At 37.6% G+C, this 17,720-nt stretch overlaps 1 protein-coding gene across 2 annotated transcripts; it reads left to right on the plus strand.

The window, feature by feature from the left end:
* Positions 1-2,523: 2,523 nt before the first annotated feature.
* Positions 2,524-15,668, plus strand: LOC118330869 (ethanolamine kinase 1-like; the record flags this gene model as incomplete). Of its 2 annotated transcripts, XM_035665564.1 has the most annotated exon segments (5): positions 2,524-2,672; positions 3,221-3,304; positions 4,835-4,995; positions 9,119-9,192; positions 15,375-15,668. In XM_035665564.1, coding segments are annotated over 5 exon segments (538 nt in total), but the record flags the coding sequence as incomplete, so codon positions are not given.
* Between the last annotated feature and the right edge of the window lie 2,052 nt (positions 15,669-17,720).

Below are 17,720 nucleotides of genomic sequence, written 5' to 3' on the forward strand. Positions count from 1 at the left end.
AAAGGCAGAGAGAGAGAGCAGGAAGAGGCTGCACCTGCAGAGGAGGTCTTTAGCTCTCAAGCCACCCGCTGTGCAAAGAGAGAGATACAGATACAGAGAAGAAGAGAGAGGGAGCGAAAGAGGCTGCTGCAGCTGCAAGGTTCGGAGAGAGAGTGCACATAGAAGTCAGAGATGGGAGAGAAAAGAGAAGAGAGAAGAGCAATGGAAAGCCAGAGTGCAACGTTTTCTTCCCCAAAAGGCCCCCTGCTACTCCCATGATTCGCATAAACTGCAAAAAGAAAAAAAAAACGAGAAAAAAATCAGCAGTGCTCGGCTGGTGTTTGAAATCATATGTAAATAAGGCACATTGATAATGAAGCGCCAGAGGAGGAAATTCCACTAATTACCTTACAGAGACTTAACAAGGAGCAGGAGGCGAATGTACTTGACATACTGTTTCTCATGAGAAGAAAAGAGAGAGGAAAAGATCTGATGGCAAGACGACAGGTTTCCATTTAAAGTCAATGGAAGTCTTTCATTTAGCTTTTGACTCTGAGTAATCGTGGGTTTCTATGGTAAAGTCAGTTTGTTAAGTTATAGAAATGGATGGGTAGAAAAGGAATCAGGGTGATTCACCATTGAACTGGTGTTTTAATTCACATTAGAGAGGAGATAGATAAATTATGCATATCAGAGGGGGTCGATTTTAAATAACACAAAGATTTCATAGACAAGTAGATGTGAATCAAACACTCTGACAGATATATTTTAGGCCTACAATTTTTGTAAGTAAAATATAACAAAAGGCCCAAACTCAAGCAGGAAAGAGCTATTTTAAAAAGAATATACGTATATATTTGCATACTTGCTTGCAGGTACACAGATGGATAGTTTAGGTCTCAGCGTGCTTTTATTCAGTCAACCCTTCCTTGATAAGATAATATACAAAAATTACTTTTAGTGATGAGGATATGTAGGAGGACTTTTAGAAAGCAGCAGAGCCTCTGTGTCACGACTGTAAACAAGGCTCTGCTCCTCTGCTTTTATTGTGCGTTCCTAACAGGCCTCACTAAATTATGTCTACAAGTGTGTATAATACCGGAGCATCTGTTTGTTCCCCTTTGAATAAATAGGTATTTAAATTATACTGTTTAAATTACCCTCTTATCATGGCCTGACGACTGAAAAGGAAACACGGAAATTAATTAAGAGACGGTTGCTTGCGCAGCATTTCTTCCAGGTGCATTTTGCACTGACGTCCAGGACATTAGTGCCTTCTTTGATAGATGGAGTAATCAACAGAGTGAAAAACAAGGCATGTAACCTCTCAGCGAGGAACAGCTTCAGTTTACAAACATGTTGCTCCTAGAAGAAAAGTGTGGAGTTCATGACAAAGTTTGTCTTCCATATCTGCATTCTTTCAGCAAACTTTCTTGCCCCCTCCAACAAATGTGCCATACAAATCTTGTTTTCCCTTAATTTGTACAAGTTTAGTTCAGATTTGTGTCCCTTTCGCTCCCACGCACAATCTTTATATAATACTATTTTTGTCAAATGTCCAAAACACCCATTATCAACTCATGGAATTTTTTGATTTTAAGACTTGTGTAAACAGCATGGTTTTTATGATCAAATCCAGGATTTTTAATTTCAAACATTATCCTTTGAAAGAACAGCAAGGAGTCAGAGTTTTTCCTTTTCCCTCTGAAACGCCATTTACTGTAGACAACAGGACACTAACTCTGCTGAAATCCAGACAAATCAAATTCTTTTTGGGTGAACAATTCTCAAAGGCAGGTGAGTCACCATGTGTAACAGGAGATTTTGGGTTAATTGATTCCTTAGAAGAACATTCGAAGAAGTAGTTAGCAAAAAGCAGAATAGTACCACTATTATATACTGTTACAGGTTAAAATTAGCTCCAGCTTGACCAAAAACAACAGCAATAAGTTACTTCCTACTTAATGCATCAGTAACAATGTAATAATCATAGCTGCCGATTGTCTTTACCGAAGTACTTTAACTTTTTTTTTTCTACTTTTGACACACACTCTGTTGATAATATTTCTGTACTTATTTAGATTTTAAATACAGTGTTTTTACTTGTAATGGAGTATTTTTCCACCGTTTTACAGCCCACACTTAAGCCATCAGGGCTGCAGTTAAACTAAAGCTGGAGATGTAAGTAAGCAGGGATTTAAATGTGCAAACTGCCTTTTTATTTAACCCCATGAATGGATTTTTGCCTTATGACACCTGCCTTTTGAGTCTAAATCACAAACATGGTGTGTGATGAAGACAAATGTTCCCACTTAGACTGACTCTGTTTTCCAAACTGAAACTCATTGTTTTTGTGGTGTGTGCAGTTTACTGACATCACCTTAAGCGACTCCTGGGTGTTAAACTTTGGCTGCCAATGTGCCTAGTTGCCTGGCACAGCTGTGAATCAGAGTCATTAAACAACTCAACTCAAATGTTGGAGGGACAACCTTGCCTTCTCCATTAAGAAAAAAAAAGTAACTTCAGTGGTTTTACCTCTTACAGTGCTGTGGCTCTACGCGAGGTTCCCAGCTTTGAGACTTTGTCAGCTGAAATGGAATCATTGAAAAGACACCTCTCACAGCTTGACTCACCAATTGTGCTCTGCCATAACGACCTTCTGACAAAAAACATAATCTACAACCAGAAAGAGGGTGAGGAACAGCCATGCACATCACTGACACTGTAAAACACTGTTGGATATAGTACTGAAAGCTAGTTTTGAATTATTTTTACGTGGACATGTAGCAGAAGCAACAAAACCAAAAGAGTGACTTATGCTAAATTCTTTAACTACAGCCTTGTGATTAAAGAGTCTGTTACTGAAGCTAATGTTGGAATAGATTAATGTTTTTCTTTTCATCGGTTTGAAATAATGCAGCTAGAGTCTTCATACCGCTTCCCTTTCTTTAACATACAGAAGAAAACCTTTGAACTGCTGAAAATGTGTTTCCATTTTATTAAATATCTTACCTTATTTGTAGTATTCTTTCATTTATTTTTTTTTATTTTTATTTTTTATGATTATATTTCTCTCACATATTTTACAAGGATGCCAAGGGTGACTCTCAGTCAAAAGAGACTCTTTGTTCCTTTGACTCTCACAAGGTTCTGTACTTTCAATAAAAGGAGGGAGAGTCTAAGATGTGTTTGTCATGTTGTCCTGGTAACTGCTTCTGCTTTCCCTGTCCTCCTCCACCAGGAATGGTTAAATTCATTGACTACGAATACGCCGATTACAACTACCAGGCCTTCGATATTGGCAATCACTTCAATGAATTTGCTGGTAGGTATGTGTTGTGATGAAAACTAGTTTTCAATTTCCAAACCTTTTCCACGGCCAGAACATATAAGATTGCCTAATGTGGAATATCAAGAGAAGTATAAGTTGTATATACGGTATGTGATGTGCAGAATCATTGTCCAGTTTGTGCTGTCTCTTTGACTATTATATCATTTATCTTTCTGCCATTATATACCATGAAACTATGTGCTTCTTCTGAAGCGGCCAAGACAAATTGCTGTATTCAGTGTGGCGATAAGAAGTGGCTTTGATGTGCCAGCTGTGTCACAGCAAAGCTTGACAGGGTTAATTTGAACATTTGTGGAAAAATCATCAATTTAACACTTTTACAATTGAGGACCCATATTGTGTCAGCTTTCATGTTAAGACTTGCCAACTCCAAATGATTGAAAGTGAAATGGTGTCTGATATATAGCTGTGTTGTGCAATTTTGATTTAACCAAAATTATCATGATGCCAAACTGTGGCTAGATTTGAGTCTAATGTCATGCACAAATATGTTAAATTGCTAAGGCTTAATAGTGACAACATATAAAGCCCTGTTTCATTTCACATTCTCCTGTCAATAAATACAGCTAAAATGCAGTCAATTATTAAAACTGGATCTACTTTTCCTTCATTTGCAACATGCAGCTCTGACGAAGAGTTTCAAATCAATTTTCATCTGAAGCAAGTCGTAACATCTCCATGCTTCTGCTTTCTGGTATTGTGCAATCAAATATACAGTATACAGCGGTGGATGAGGTATTCAGGGCCTTTACTTAAGTAAAGCTAATACCACACTGTAAAAATACTGTTATAAGTATAAGTTCTGCATTAAATATCTGCAAATCTACTTTAAGTATGAAAAAATCATTAATTAAACTTCATGCAGAACAATGGCCCCTGTAAGTATTAGAGTGGACATCATTTGAACTATATCAAATACTGTTGATGGGTTTTATCTACTGTATAACAAATCATATTATATACACTAATCTTAAAATTTCCTATATAAACTCTTGATTTTAAAGTAGTAAAAAGTACAATGTTTCCTTCTAAAGTAGAGTAGATTAGAAGTATAAAGTGGTATAAAATGGAGATACAAATTCCTCAAATTTGTACTTAAGTACATTAGTAAATGTACTCAGTTACACCACTGACAGTATATGTAATATCAAAACTGGAAAGGGTATTTTTCCCAATTGTCGGACATTTTGTCAATTGTGTCCACACAATGTTTTGACTTTTCGTTTGCACCATATTGATTTTAAAGAAGATTTTAAAATCTGTGCTCAGGTGAAGGGGCTGTCATCCAGTTTCTGTGCCTCTTTGTTATAACTTAATGTTCACTGATGGGGATAAATAGTTGAAAGAATTTTAAATGAACTAACAAGTGTTAACTGATGAGTTAAGCTGATGTAGCTCTATGGCAAATCTTCAAAACTATCACCCAGTATAAGCATTGTATTAAATTTTAACACTGACAGTAGTTTGACTAACACATGCGTATGTGCATGTTTTGTTTTCAAGGTGTGAATGATGTTAACTACAGCCTCTACCCGAGCCGGGAGCTGCAGAGGGACTGGCTGACGGCCTATCTGGAGAGTTACAAGCACAACTCAGGATGTGAGGTCACTGTTACAGAGGCAGAAGTTACACAGCTCTACATTCAAGTCTGCAAATTCTCACTGGTAAGTGTCTGCTCCCACCGACTTTGTTGAAATGTTGAAATATGTCATTTTGTAGTGCCTCAGCACTTTGGAAAGACTTTAGAAAGTGACAAATCTCTCAACAGTTATTTCCTTTTTTTAAGTTCTGCTCTTGGAGGGACTCAAATATATCAATATTATGAGATTAGTGTGTTCATTTCAACAATATCCATATGTGTGCAGACCTCTGAAATGACAGGGCGGCAACACCTCACCATCACATTTTAACAATTTACTTTTCCAGCTCCCAGAAAAAAAAAAAGGAAAAAAAACTCCCCAAAGAAAACCAAACCCGATCCACAGCTGACCCACCACTGTTCAAAGTTTGATGGACTCCATCTGAGTTGATTAGAAACTGCCGCAGGGAAAAATGAAAGACAGCAGCCAAAATTATTTTTCTTATGACCACAATTTTCATTCTTTGGTGGCTCAAGTGGTGCTGGGCTATCTGTCTAAAAGTGCTTTCATAGCTCAACACAATATGCAGAATTGTCCTACCAATTTTGGGGTGGTGTGAATGTCTCTTGAAATAGCCCAGAAATGATGAGGAAGCATATTACTTTTTAAAATAACTTGTGCCTTGGCCAAAAAACAGAGAGGGATAAGTGAGAGGAGGGAAAAGAAATAAAGCCTGAAATGGAGTGAGAGAGGCGATAACATCATGTTGATTAAAATCAGATTTTCTATGACAAACCGAGGAGGACTCTTGACTTGAAGGAAGTGGGAGAAATTGATCACTGACGCTTAACAAGCCAAGTTTCCAGCTCGACTGATTTTGACAGCCATGTGTCAAAATGAGGGATACTGAGTATGTTAATCGAGAAAATCACAGGGTATTTCTTTCATAAATTGGAGGAATTGAGCTGAAACTTTTCCACTAAATACTGTGCTTTTGTACAGTACTTCACTTAATTAACTTTTATCTTTAAAGCATAAAGGTTCAGAGTCAAAAGAAAATATTAAATATCCATTATTTCTTTTCTCTTCAATTATGATAATTAAGTAATTTTTTAAAGCAATAATGTACTCATTCCAGCTTCTCAAATGTGATATTCGCTATATTTTTATGATAGTAAATCAATTGCTTTTGGGTTTTGGACAATTTGTCTGAGAAAACAAGAAATTTCAAGACGTTCTCTTGGGCTCTAGGAAATTGTGAAGGGATGTTTTCACTATTTTCTGACAAACTATTATCTATCTATCTACTTTTGTAGATCAAACTATTAATCAAGAAAACAATTGTTTATTTAGCCTCAATGTGGCCAAAATGAGATGAGATTTCAACATATCACTTTTGACCATTCATTTTCACAATACAGATCTCACTTAAAACCGCTTCAGCTCACATCTGGTAGAAACAGATGATAGTTGGTTACTGGCTTTGGAAAATTTCCAAAACAGCAATAATGATATTTTCACTCTGATGGCTTTTAATGTTTTGGGATTGGGTTTTTTATGTATTCCCATTATTATGAATTGGATTAAATGCCATTTTATCCTTGTGTATCACTTTCCTATCACTCGGTAATTGCTTGGAATAATCAAACTGCATTGAATTCACACTATAGTTAAGTCTCAGTAGATAAGAATACAGAATCAGAACTCAGGAACCAAGGAAACCAGTCTGTGCCAAAGGAAGCTGTGTGGCTCCGCTGTGTGGCATCGACAAAGCCTGGCCAGTTGCCAGAGCTCTGCGGCGTGAAGCTGCCTCCTTCAAATCGTAATCCCTGGCAAACTGTGCCAAGACGCAGTGGGGTCTTTATGACTTGTCCTCTCCTCCACAGGGATCCCCCGTGATGTCGAGGCTAAAGCCTGTGGCTCTGTGATGTCACTTCCCACACATCTCTCATCTCCATTTTTCTCAATGGCTCCCTGTCACTGATGGTCTCTGCTTAGTGTTATACTAATGCTCTCTTAATGGAAAGCAGTTATTAATCATAATGGAAACACGCTCAATCTCTCTCTCCAACCAAAGACAGAGATTAGAGATGAAAATCTGCCAGGGAGGGGAAAAAAGCCAAGGGAAAACCGCACATTGCTCTTCAAGTATTTCATTCCACCCTTTATTTGATTATCAAATAAAAATGTGATTATATCACTGGGCCGCAGAACAGAGGCCTGTCTGGATCTTATTTGGACTTGCTATTAGTGGTCCTACCATGAAGATTTACAATAAGGGTGGAGAACAACAGAAATTTATGGAGGCATGGAAGTCCGCAAGCCTAAGTGAGCAAAGCCATTAAGGAGGGAACCATTCAATACAGAGGTTTGTCATTCTGACTGAGTAGCTTGCAATTGGCAGGCAGCAGCAGCAGCAGTTCTGGGAGCAGTTATAACACGACAACTGGAGGTCACTGAAGGGAGTTTTTACAGTTCTGCTCAATGGCACATTGAAATGTAACAAAACATCAATGAAAAACAGAGTTGGTGAAACCACACAGCACCTATGATATTTAATTTACAACAATCTGCACCACATATTTTGTTATTATTATTATGTCATATTTTCATATTATAAGTGTGCAAATACCATAAACATAATCCAGTGTTTTACACTTTTCATATTCCATGCCTATAGGAGTGTCATGGACAAGCTACATGTAGTTAATGAAGTCTGTCATTCAATTATATGGATCCAATTTAGTCTCTGTCAGCAAGCATTTGCCCTGCTGAAGCATTCTCAAGCAAGACACTGACATCTGACCCCAGTGTGACCTTCCTGCAGGGGGCGGCATGAAGAAGTGGGCTTTTGAAGCTTTAATTGGATCATCAAAAGGGCATATGACAATTACGTCAGTCACACGTTTTTGCTGCCATTCCTTTAAGAACAACATCAAGTATTATACTGAGCATGCAAGTCCAACACATTATATTCGTTAACGTTACTTCAAGTGATGAGTGTAACTAAGGACATTTATTCCAGTACCATACTTTAGAACAAATATGAGGTACTTGCACTTTATTTGAGTATTTCCATTTTATGCATATTTGTACTTTATACTCCACCACATCTCAGAGGCAAATATTGTACTTTTTACTCCACTACATTTGTCTGACAGACAACTTTTCATCCTATCCAGTGAAAACCACGTACCTTCAAATTTGGTGATTTTTGAATGAGATTTTTTAATTAAGTGTTCCTTTATGGGTTGAGAAAATGATCCTAGTTCAAATTATTTAAAAACCTTCTTGGATAGCTGGAAAATGCATTGTCAAAAAGTTTTATGGTTTGCTGTAGATTTAACTAACCAACAGTATATAAAGCAGTTTAACAACTACAGCGGTAACATGCAACATCCACATTAATGCAGCAGTAATATTCATTCAAAAACATCATATATATAATAGTAAAACACTGACAGGAAGTAAGTTAAGTTAAATAAGATTTTAAATGCAGGACTTTTACTTGTAGTGTCACAGTGTGGTATTAGTACATTACCTAAACCCAGTCCAGTGTGTAACATTTAGGAGAAATGTAATATAATATTCATAGGTATGTTTTCATCAGTCTATAATCACCTGAAAATAGGGATCGTTGCGGTTTTGTTACCGTGGAATGAGCCGTTTTTATCTACAGAGGAAGTGAGTCCTCTTCAATGTCGAGCCACCACGTTTCTACAGTAGCCCAGAATGGACCAAACACTGGCTGTAGATAGGGCCTTCTTGCATTTTTGCAGTGTCGTGACCAGCTTAGTTTCTCTTACACACTTGAAAAGTCGAGCTGGATTCAAATTGTTGAAAATCTGCAATTTCACCGCTAGATGCCACTGAATCCTTGGTCCTTTAAGTAAAGGATCTGAATACTTCTTCCACCACTGGTTGCTGCTGTAGTTTTAATAAACCACACACACATACATTCTATTGTGCTTTATTTCAAGGATTAAAAAAAAAAGAATTATTGCATTACTATGAAACTCTGACAACGATAAAAACAGACATGATGTTCACTGTTATGGATTGACTTTGAGGTGTCATGAAGTATTTTCATATTATAATAAAATTAAAGAAAACCAGTGGCTACCTAGACATTTGAAACATTTCAATCACAACAACAGGCTTTGAAAACTGTAATAACTTTTTCTTTTTTTTCTTTGTCTTCCACCAGGCATCCAACTTCTTCTGGGGTCTTTGGGCCATCCTGCAATCAAAGTACTCCTCGATCGACTTTGACTTCCAAAGGTTAGTATTCTGACGAAGGCAGCTGAGAGGTCAGGCTGAAACATAGCACTCATAGAGGTTACAAGTTGTTCAAATTCAAAATTCAAAATGACGTCCTCCTGACATTAAGCACCACCTTCACATTAACACCACCTAACAACTGTTGAATGTCGAAATAAGTGAAACCACAAAGAAATATATGACTTCAGTGCAATTTCATGGAACCACCTCATTACTTAACATCATGCATCACTTATATGTTCACAAATGGGAAAATGTATCCTGCGCTTTGAATTCAAACACGTTAAACAAACAGGATCTTCATTAAGAATTGCCTGACAAAGAATTTGTTGGCATAGAAATTCCAATAAAGGACTGGGAGTCCAAAGTGTGGAAATATTTAATTTTTTTCCACCAGTGCTTTTTGTACCCAGAGTCTGACAAAGAACAGACAGTACAAGCACACTTCTTCTACTCTTCTTGTCACTTCAATCACAGGCAAACTATTTACACATGAATTCTCTGCTTTTCTTCACTCTTAAACCACAGATCATGAAAAGATGAAAGGCTCAGCTTTCACAAAGACTTTCAAAAAATCAAAACTAATTTCTTTTATTTTTAAATGATCCACGTAGGGACTAGTTATCTTTAAACAAGTCCAGGAGACATTCCTCACTACCATCAACCAGACAATAAAGTTCAGGAGGGCAAAATGTTTCCCTTCATCCCCACTTTTTCTCCCTTTCTCCCTTCCCTGTGTGCCCCACACCCGCCACAGTTGTGATCGTGATCCTAATCACTATTGACATACGGCACCCTCCCCTCTGTGTGGCTTTCCCTGCTCGCTTGCTAGATCAGCGACAGGGCCCCCGCTTCATTTCGATCTGGACCTCGGAGGAAATGTGATCCAGAGGGGTGCCGAGGCACAGAGGCACTATTGTTTCCATGCCGTCGGTCCTCCCTTACATATACGTCTCTCATCCCTGGCTGGGCCACATGCGCCTGCTAGACGTCTGCTCCTCTAAGCCGCCGGCTGAGGTTGTCATAAAGTGCATGGTGAGGGTCAGGTTACCTTTCCTTAACTGGAGGGCTAAACTGAAATGAAAGCAACAGTAACGATGGGGAACCAGGTCTAACATTTTAAGGCATCGCTACCCTGCAATTCTGTCCCTCAATCACATACACACATATTCCCTCTGCCAACACTACTTTCAGGATTCTTGATCGTTCATGCTGTAAAAAAAGAGACAATAAGGACGACAAGTATGTCCTCGCTTTTCATTCCATCATTTAAATACAGTGACAGTGACGGTCATGGCTCATAATGTCAGGAAAATGTCCTTGTAGTTTGTTTAAATAGCATAAAGCAAACTGCATTTACATTCAATAGCAAAGCAATTTTACTTTGACTGCTACAGAATGTCAGAAAAGGTTAAACTGAAAGCAGGGTTTACAACAGCTAACTGACACTTAGCAAGCAGGTAGTAAGCTTGTTTGCTTCTGAGAGCTTTTAACCCTCTTCAATTAAACAGAATATAATGGGGTACAATACCAAGAACAAAATGCCAGGCGGGGAGTAAAGTGCACGGCATAGTACAGAGAAAATGTAAAGAAATGTGGGGAGCTATTTGTGACTAGAGCTAGTGTTTGGGATGTCACTTCTGGACTACTGTGGAAACATGGTGGTTCAACATGGCAGCTTCCATGGAAGGCGACATCTGTAGATATAAACGTCTCATTCTAATTTAACGATTCAATACGATAACAATTCCTATATTGAAGTGAATATACACTATTAAAATGTTAATTTTTCTCCAAAACAAACTGGCAGATACAAAGTCAGGCCATAAGGCTCAGGCGTTAATAATGTCTTAGCAAAAAATTTGACACAGAAGGGCATTATCATATCAGTGAAGTTGTGTTTCTGGCCTTTTGAGGATTGTAACTTTATCTCCTTGTAACTCTGTTTAGGGTTAGATGTATTTGCTGTTAGGGGGACATCTATAACAAATTATCCAGCTCTTTAGATGCTCTACTTTCACAAGCTAGCTGCTAACTTTGTCTGTCTGCAGTTTGGTGGTACTGGGGAATTAGCGCAGAGTGTGTTTATCAAAGCCTCATTGCTGAAAACGGCTGCCTGCCTGAGATTGAACCATTCAGTAAATTTGCCATAAAATTTATTGCAGAGTTTGGTTGATCAACCTTTTTCACATTACACATAGTAATTTTATTAAATTCAAAGTATAATGATTAATGCAGCTTTAACCATAATTTACTTGTCATGACCACAACCTTACCCTTAGCTTAACCAAGCAGTTTTATATCGCTGCTGCTTTATGCTTTTGTGATAAACAACGATAAACAAGGCATAGGAAGTTAGAGTTAAACCCTGAATCTGTGTGTGTGTGTGTGTGTGTGTGTGTGTGTGTGTTTCCTCCCACTGTTATCCCCCTGAGCCAAATCTCTGCCAACTTCCCAACGAGTGACAGGCGTCGCTGAGGCCTTGTGCTTTAACCAGGACCAGATGTAGAAGTGACAATAGGGAGCCACAAGGGGAATGCAAACCCGCCCTCCATCTACCGTCCATATTTACTTTCCTTATTTGATTTTATTCATGTGTTGAAAGTGTCTGCAAGTCAGTGGTTTAGATTTGTGGACGTGTTGGCAAGGTGAGCCATTATTTAACAAAGACATTATTATGAGGAAATCAACGAGGAGGAGGCCCACTGTTTGGAATAGCCTGACTGCAAAATTGAGGAAATTGTGCACAAAAGCACATTGTGAAATGGAATACCTGCTTTGGAGGGAGTTCATTTTCCCCTACTTCTGCTAAAGAGAAAAACATCTCAGTTTCATCTCTGATGATGATAAATGTTAAGCACGCTAGTTTAAGGTGTCGGCCTTAATCAAAATAAGGATGAATGGGATCCCCTGTGAAGGTTGCAGTTCTTTTAAATGGGTATACTCCAATATAATTCTACTTGTAAAGGGTGTGGGCTTCCATCATACAGAAGTAGGCGTGGTTTCATCTAAACTGGGTATAGTGCCTAGTAATGAGTGATTTTTGATGTTTTTTTTTGGGGATAAGCTTACAATGAAACTCTATGTCCTTTTTATTTGAAGTAACTGAATGCTAATTTCATACCTTTGAGATTTAGATTCTAGATTGATTGAAATTCTGAAGCTCAAAATCATAAGCATTTCGAACTATCAAGCTTATAACATCATCTCAAAAAGATCTTAAATTATTGATATACACTATGATATGAAAGAAAGTTTAACTAGGAGACTGCGACAGCTGAAATTTACTTCTTCAATCGTCAATCCGGGTGTCAAAACTCAGAGTCACTTTCACCAGTGTGACTTTTTGTGCCCTGATATCGATCCGTAGGATTGGCTCGGGACCTAACGTTAACTGTATCATAGAATGCACGCAAATGCTTAACCTATCTTTTGCCTAACAATTAACATAAACTGATTTTAGAATATTGCCATCGAGGAATTCACTATTTGCGACCTTTTATTTATTTATTTTACACAGTGACAACCAGGTTTTGCGTCACATTGCTGTCTGAGTTAATAAAAGAACTGTCAATCATCCACGGTAGCACACAGTTTACTTAAGATTAAGTCTGTCCAGAGAAAAAGGCTTTTGAGTGTCACCAAGCTACAGGTGTATATTATATAGGTGGCCCATAAGTGAAGCAAGGAAACAACTCTTAGAAGAATTGCACAAAGCAAACAAAAGTAGCCAGACTGACACAATAATTAGAGAGCAGTTTTACCTGCGGATACAGGTGGAAAACAGATGGATAGAATACAAGTAACTAAAAGGCATGTGTCAGAGTTATGTTTTTGTCTCACCGAGCAATAGGAGAAAGAAAACTGATTTGACATTGAGGGGTTCGGTGAAAGCACTGATTAAAGGACAAACTCCTTTCTGTGCCTCCATTTTCTGTGCTTTTGAAACTTCACTTAATTTCCAAGGGTATAATATAATGGCCAAGGGCAACAGTGTACTCAGAATCAGATTTATTGAAACGTTCAATAATATGGTTTGAACAAATATAAAACCACTTTTCTCACAGTTAAGTTCTGAAATGCGCTGAGGTTATGGCACAACTTTCAGACTTTGTGCTTTATTGAATAGAGAATCGTATGCTATATATAATTAATTGTTATTATTATAATAATTATTCAAATGTACCAACTGTGATTATGCACTTTAAAGGAACACCCCTCATTTTTTCACACGAAGATCATGGTGATGTCATCTGGGTCATCTCAGCTTCAAGATTTCATGAGACTTTTTTTAAAGAAAATATTATAGTATGCTATCAGTTTTTGCATTGTGTGAATTTTCCTTATCCATCATCTTCAGAGTTTAACCCAAACTAAGGACTAAAAGTCAGAGTATCTCTGCCTCTTTTTTCTTGATTTTCACCATTGTTTTTTAAATGTCCAATTCACAAGTCCCCTGACTTTATGAAAGTGCACTGTTTGAGTTTTACTGTTATGTCAGGAGATGCATACTTACATGCGTGTTGGAATGGGACAATGTTGTTGTTAATAGTTTTTTGGGGTGTCAAGTGTGAAGTAGTTTGGATGAGCGGTTTTTGGAGAAAGCTGAGAAATTTTGCCCTGCAGAGCTGACAACTAGCTCTAAACAGAGCAGTTCCAGATCCACAGTATTAGACATACGCATGCACGAGTTTAAACAGCACTCGATGACTACATCATACTCAGACCCATGTAGAGAGAGGGTAAGGTTAACAATCTCTCAACAGCACTGGTTATAAACGTCAGTTCATTTTAATTTAGATGTTAATGTTTTGAAAACCCTACACAGTTGTTAACTTAATGTTATAAAGCTAGCATTAGCTACCTAATTTTAATTACTAATTACTTACTATTAATAATGGCAGCCTATCCTTTGTAACACCCTGCGAACCAGCTATAACTTGGTAGCTGGCTAGCTTCAGCATGAATTCATGTATTTTATCCAGAATAAAAATGGGTAAAGATTTAATCCATTCACTATCATGTTTGGATGGAAAACCTCTTAGAGTTAGATTTGCAAATTAGTCTGGTGGTGCCAGGCTAAACTTTAATCCAACTTTTTAATGCATATTTTGACATTATAAAAAGTAAAACAAAAACTTAATTTAGTTAAATAAATGTAATTTAACAATAATAATAATAATAATAATAATAATAATAATAATAATTTGATTGTGGCCAGTGCCTGAATTGAACAAAAAAAGGTGCCAGTACCCTAATTCAGCACAACCCTAACACAACATAACCCTAACCCTGATTCCTTTGGTGTTTTATTTTTTTTAACAAGGGCATTCTGTGCTGTTTTCTTAGCATTGAGCTAGCGGTGTGTTTACATGGAGACGCAAATGGTTTAGGAGTACCTCACCAGCATTGATGTAGGCAGTGTTTTAGAAATACAGAGGTTCAAAAACTGAGCTTGCTAGAGGGGTTGGGGGCATTAAAGTAGTTTAATTTCCCCACAAAAAAATATGATCAGGTGGCGGTACTAATAAGAAGGTACTGGTGTTGCTCATGTTTTGGGAACACCTCAAGTTGTGTCAGTAATATTAAGAAAGCTGCAAGCAGCAATATGGAATCCAAATACTCAACCTGTTCCAAACAGGCATTTTTTGAATGGACACTGATCTATAATGATTGCTTTTCGTGTGTGTCATTCACAGGTGCTTAGTTTGTTTCCTGTAGACACACACTCTCACAAAGAGAAGACATTTTGAAAACATCTGTGGACAACACATGCTGCTATTTTTAACACAATATGCCCAATGAAAAATAGGACCTCCCAATGAAAAGTGAATTTTCTTTAGATTTTGCTTTGCTTTAGTTCTGAATTTGACTTTTGTATATGGAAATAAACTTTAATGTGTCCTGATATAAGGGAGTCACAGAGACAGGAAATTGCACTTTTAAAATAGGTCTATTTTTTTAAAACCAAGAGGAACGAGGGAAAGACAGTGAATGCCAGACGGGATGATTACAGTATATACAATAAATATCCTGGGTCACTCTGAAGCCATTACATTGTGATCATGCACCATAAACATCCAAGGACAGTGGATGGTATATAGATTTACATAATACTAAGAGCTTTGAAGAAAAATTGTATGTTCTCTGATCGTTTTTCCTATTCTCTGCTCTCCTCCCAGATATGCCATGGCACGACTCAAGTACTACTTTGAAAAGAAAGAGGAATATTTTGGATTGTCAATGAGCTAGAAACAGAGGATAAAGGACCAGCATTTTTTTTTTTTAAATTAGAAGTAGTATTACCCTGCTCAGACCAGAGTTTTCAGTCATGTGATCCATGTCCTTCTTTGTCACATCATACAATGCTATTCACTAAACCCACTGTGGAAATAAAGGCATAGAATAAGCTTGTAAATGTGCTCCCCATTGTTTGTTTTTTCAGGCTGTTGTGTGAGTTAAAATGTTTTGCTATCACTGTGATTTTTAAAATATTTGTTTTACCACAGTCAGTATGCCGATAAGCGTATTTGGCAAATTGAGATGGAGCTCATGCCAGAAACACATTAATTGTTCCCACATTTAGCCGAGTCGCATAAAGCCACAAAAACTGAGCCTGATCATAAAACCCATAAGAGGGTTATTTGCATGCTTATTCAGTGTGTACCACAGTTCTGATGGAAAACAAGTCTCCATTTCCTTACATTCAGTACAAAGTAGTGCATTATTTTAAATATTTCTCTTTTCTAAGGAGTTTTAAAGCTTCTTTATGTGGGATGTTCACTAATCAAACAAAATATGATTACATCGGCCTAATACTATTCCATAAGGAATGCGGGACAATATTTACGCTGTTACTGTACTATAGCTGTGCATAGGAAGCAGCAAAAGGTTCAATGTGGTTAAAGCAGGAAAGTCAGTAAATCAGTCGCTGATCTATAAATGAATGTAAGTGATTCTTACAGTATCTGCTGTCAACAATGGCTTTATATTGTATCAAAAAGCTTCTCCCTCAGTTAATCCCTGCAGCGTCTGAAGGCACTGACTGATATGTTAAGTTGTTGTAAGTACCGTTAAATCACCTGCAAAAACAGCAGACTGCTAAAATATAACCATACAGACCTCTACACACATCAGACTGGTCTGATATGACTCGATATTCTCTTTATGAAGGAGACATCCGGTTACCAGGGCTTATTGTAGCCTCATCCAACCCTTATTTTTGGCAAGCGTCTCATGTTTTATCCGTGAAACACACTGCAGTGCAAACGCTGTTGTGTAACATAAATTATTAAAGTATATGACCATGTACGAGGTAAGATACATTACAATTATTACTAAAAGAGTGTTGGCCCAATTATATAATCATGAATATCATAAAAGCGTTTTCACCAAATCACTGTCTTTATTTTGATACAGTATTTAATAATCACCAACTATGATCACCTTCACCCAGCCCTTTCATTCCATATATTCAGACTTTCATTGCATATATTTAAACTTGACATTTATTTATGTTTCATCACTTTTGACACTATAGCCTACAACTATCAGGACATGCGGAGATGTGATGTCATTATCATCTGCCCTATTGGATGCCTGTTGCAGGTCATTAGCTTGTCAGTGTCCCAAATGGTTAATAAATCAGAAACCTGATATCAAGGTATAACATAATGATGGGCAATGCACAGTACTGTATAGTATAATTTAATGTATAACATGTGACTGAACCAAGAGGAGATTCAATGCGTTCAACACTCATTTTCTGAGTAACTATGAACCGTTGAACCCACGAGCGGTATGAACCCAAAATAGAAGATTTTGTTGTGATTCAATTACACTAAACGGACATCATGATGGCAATTTGTAAAAAGTCAGGTCTGTTCGCAAGGCGACCCGCAAACAACTTTTACTCTAGAATCCACCAGGTATGGCTTTACAACATCACGTGTGACACGGTTTGGCTCTGTAATCCACGCGTCTTTAAATCCCACCAACAACGTTTCAGGAGTCAATTGCATTATAGTGTGTTCCCTGCCCGACATTGTTTACTAGGGCATCTATGCTTAAAAAATATACAATACAGTATTTTTCTCCACTTAAAATCTCCTGACTGACTGACTTCTGGTCTGGTGCCACGATATCATTCGAATATTGAAATTCGATCCAGTATTAAAAATTGATCCGATTCTCTATGCTGTGTCTGACTTCCCACCAGTTCGATCTGCTCTGTGCTGCTTAACATGAGTGGGTCGTGACTTCCATCAAAAATATACCATGTTATGGTAGATAACCTGCTGAAAGTTCAAGTGAACAGAAGAAACTGTAGTTTAGCTTAACTGTAGCTTAATCAAAGTGGATGTTGTGTGCAAGTGTGTCAATGCTAAATAAGCTAAAGCCAGCGAGTTGCTAGACCAGATGATGCTACTACTGAAAGGAAAAGACTATTTTGTGTCTTCTGACGAGGATTTTGCCTGCACTGCCGACTGGTTTCTTCTTTCATTTCTTCCTGAACTGTTTCTCCAGCA

Source organism: Morone saxatilis, unplaced genomic scaffold (genome assembly GCF_004916995.1).
Source record: "Morone saxatilis isolate NCDOM2014 unplaced genomic scaffold, NCSU_SB_2.0 Contig2, whole genome shotgun sequence".
Taxonomy (NCBI): Eukaryota; Metazoa; Chordata; class Actinopteri; family Moronidae; genus Morone; species Morone saxatilis.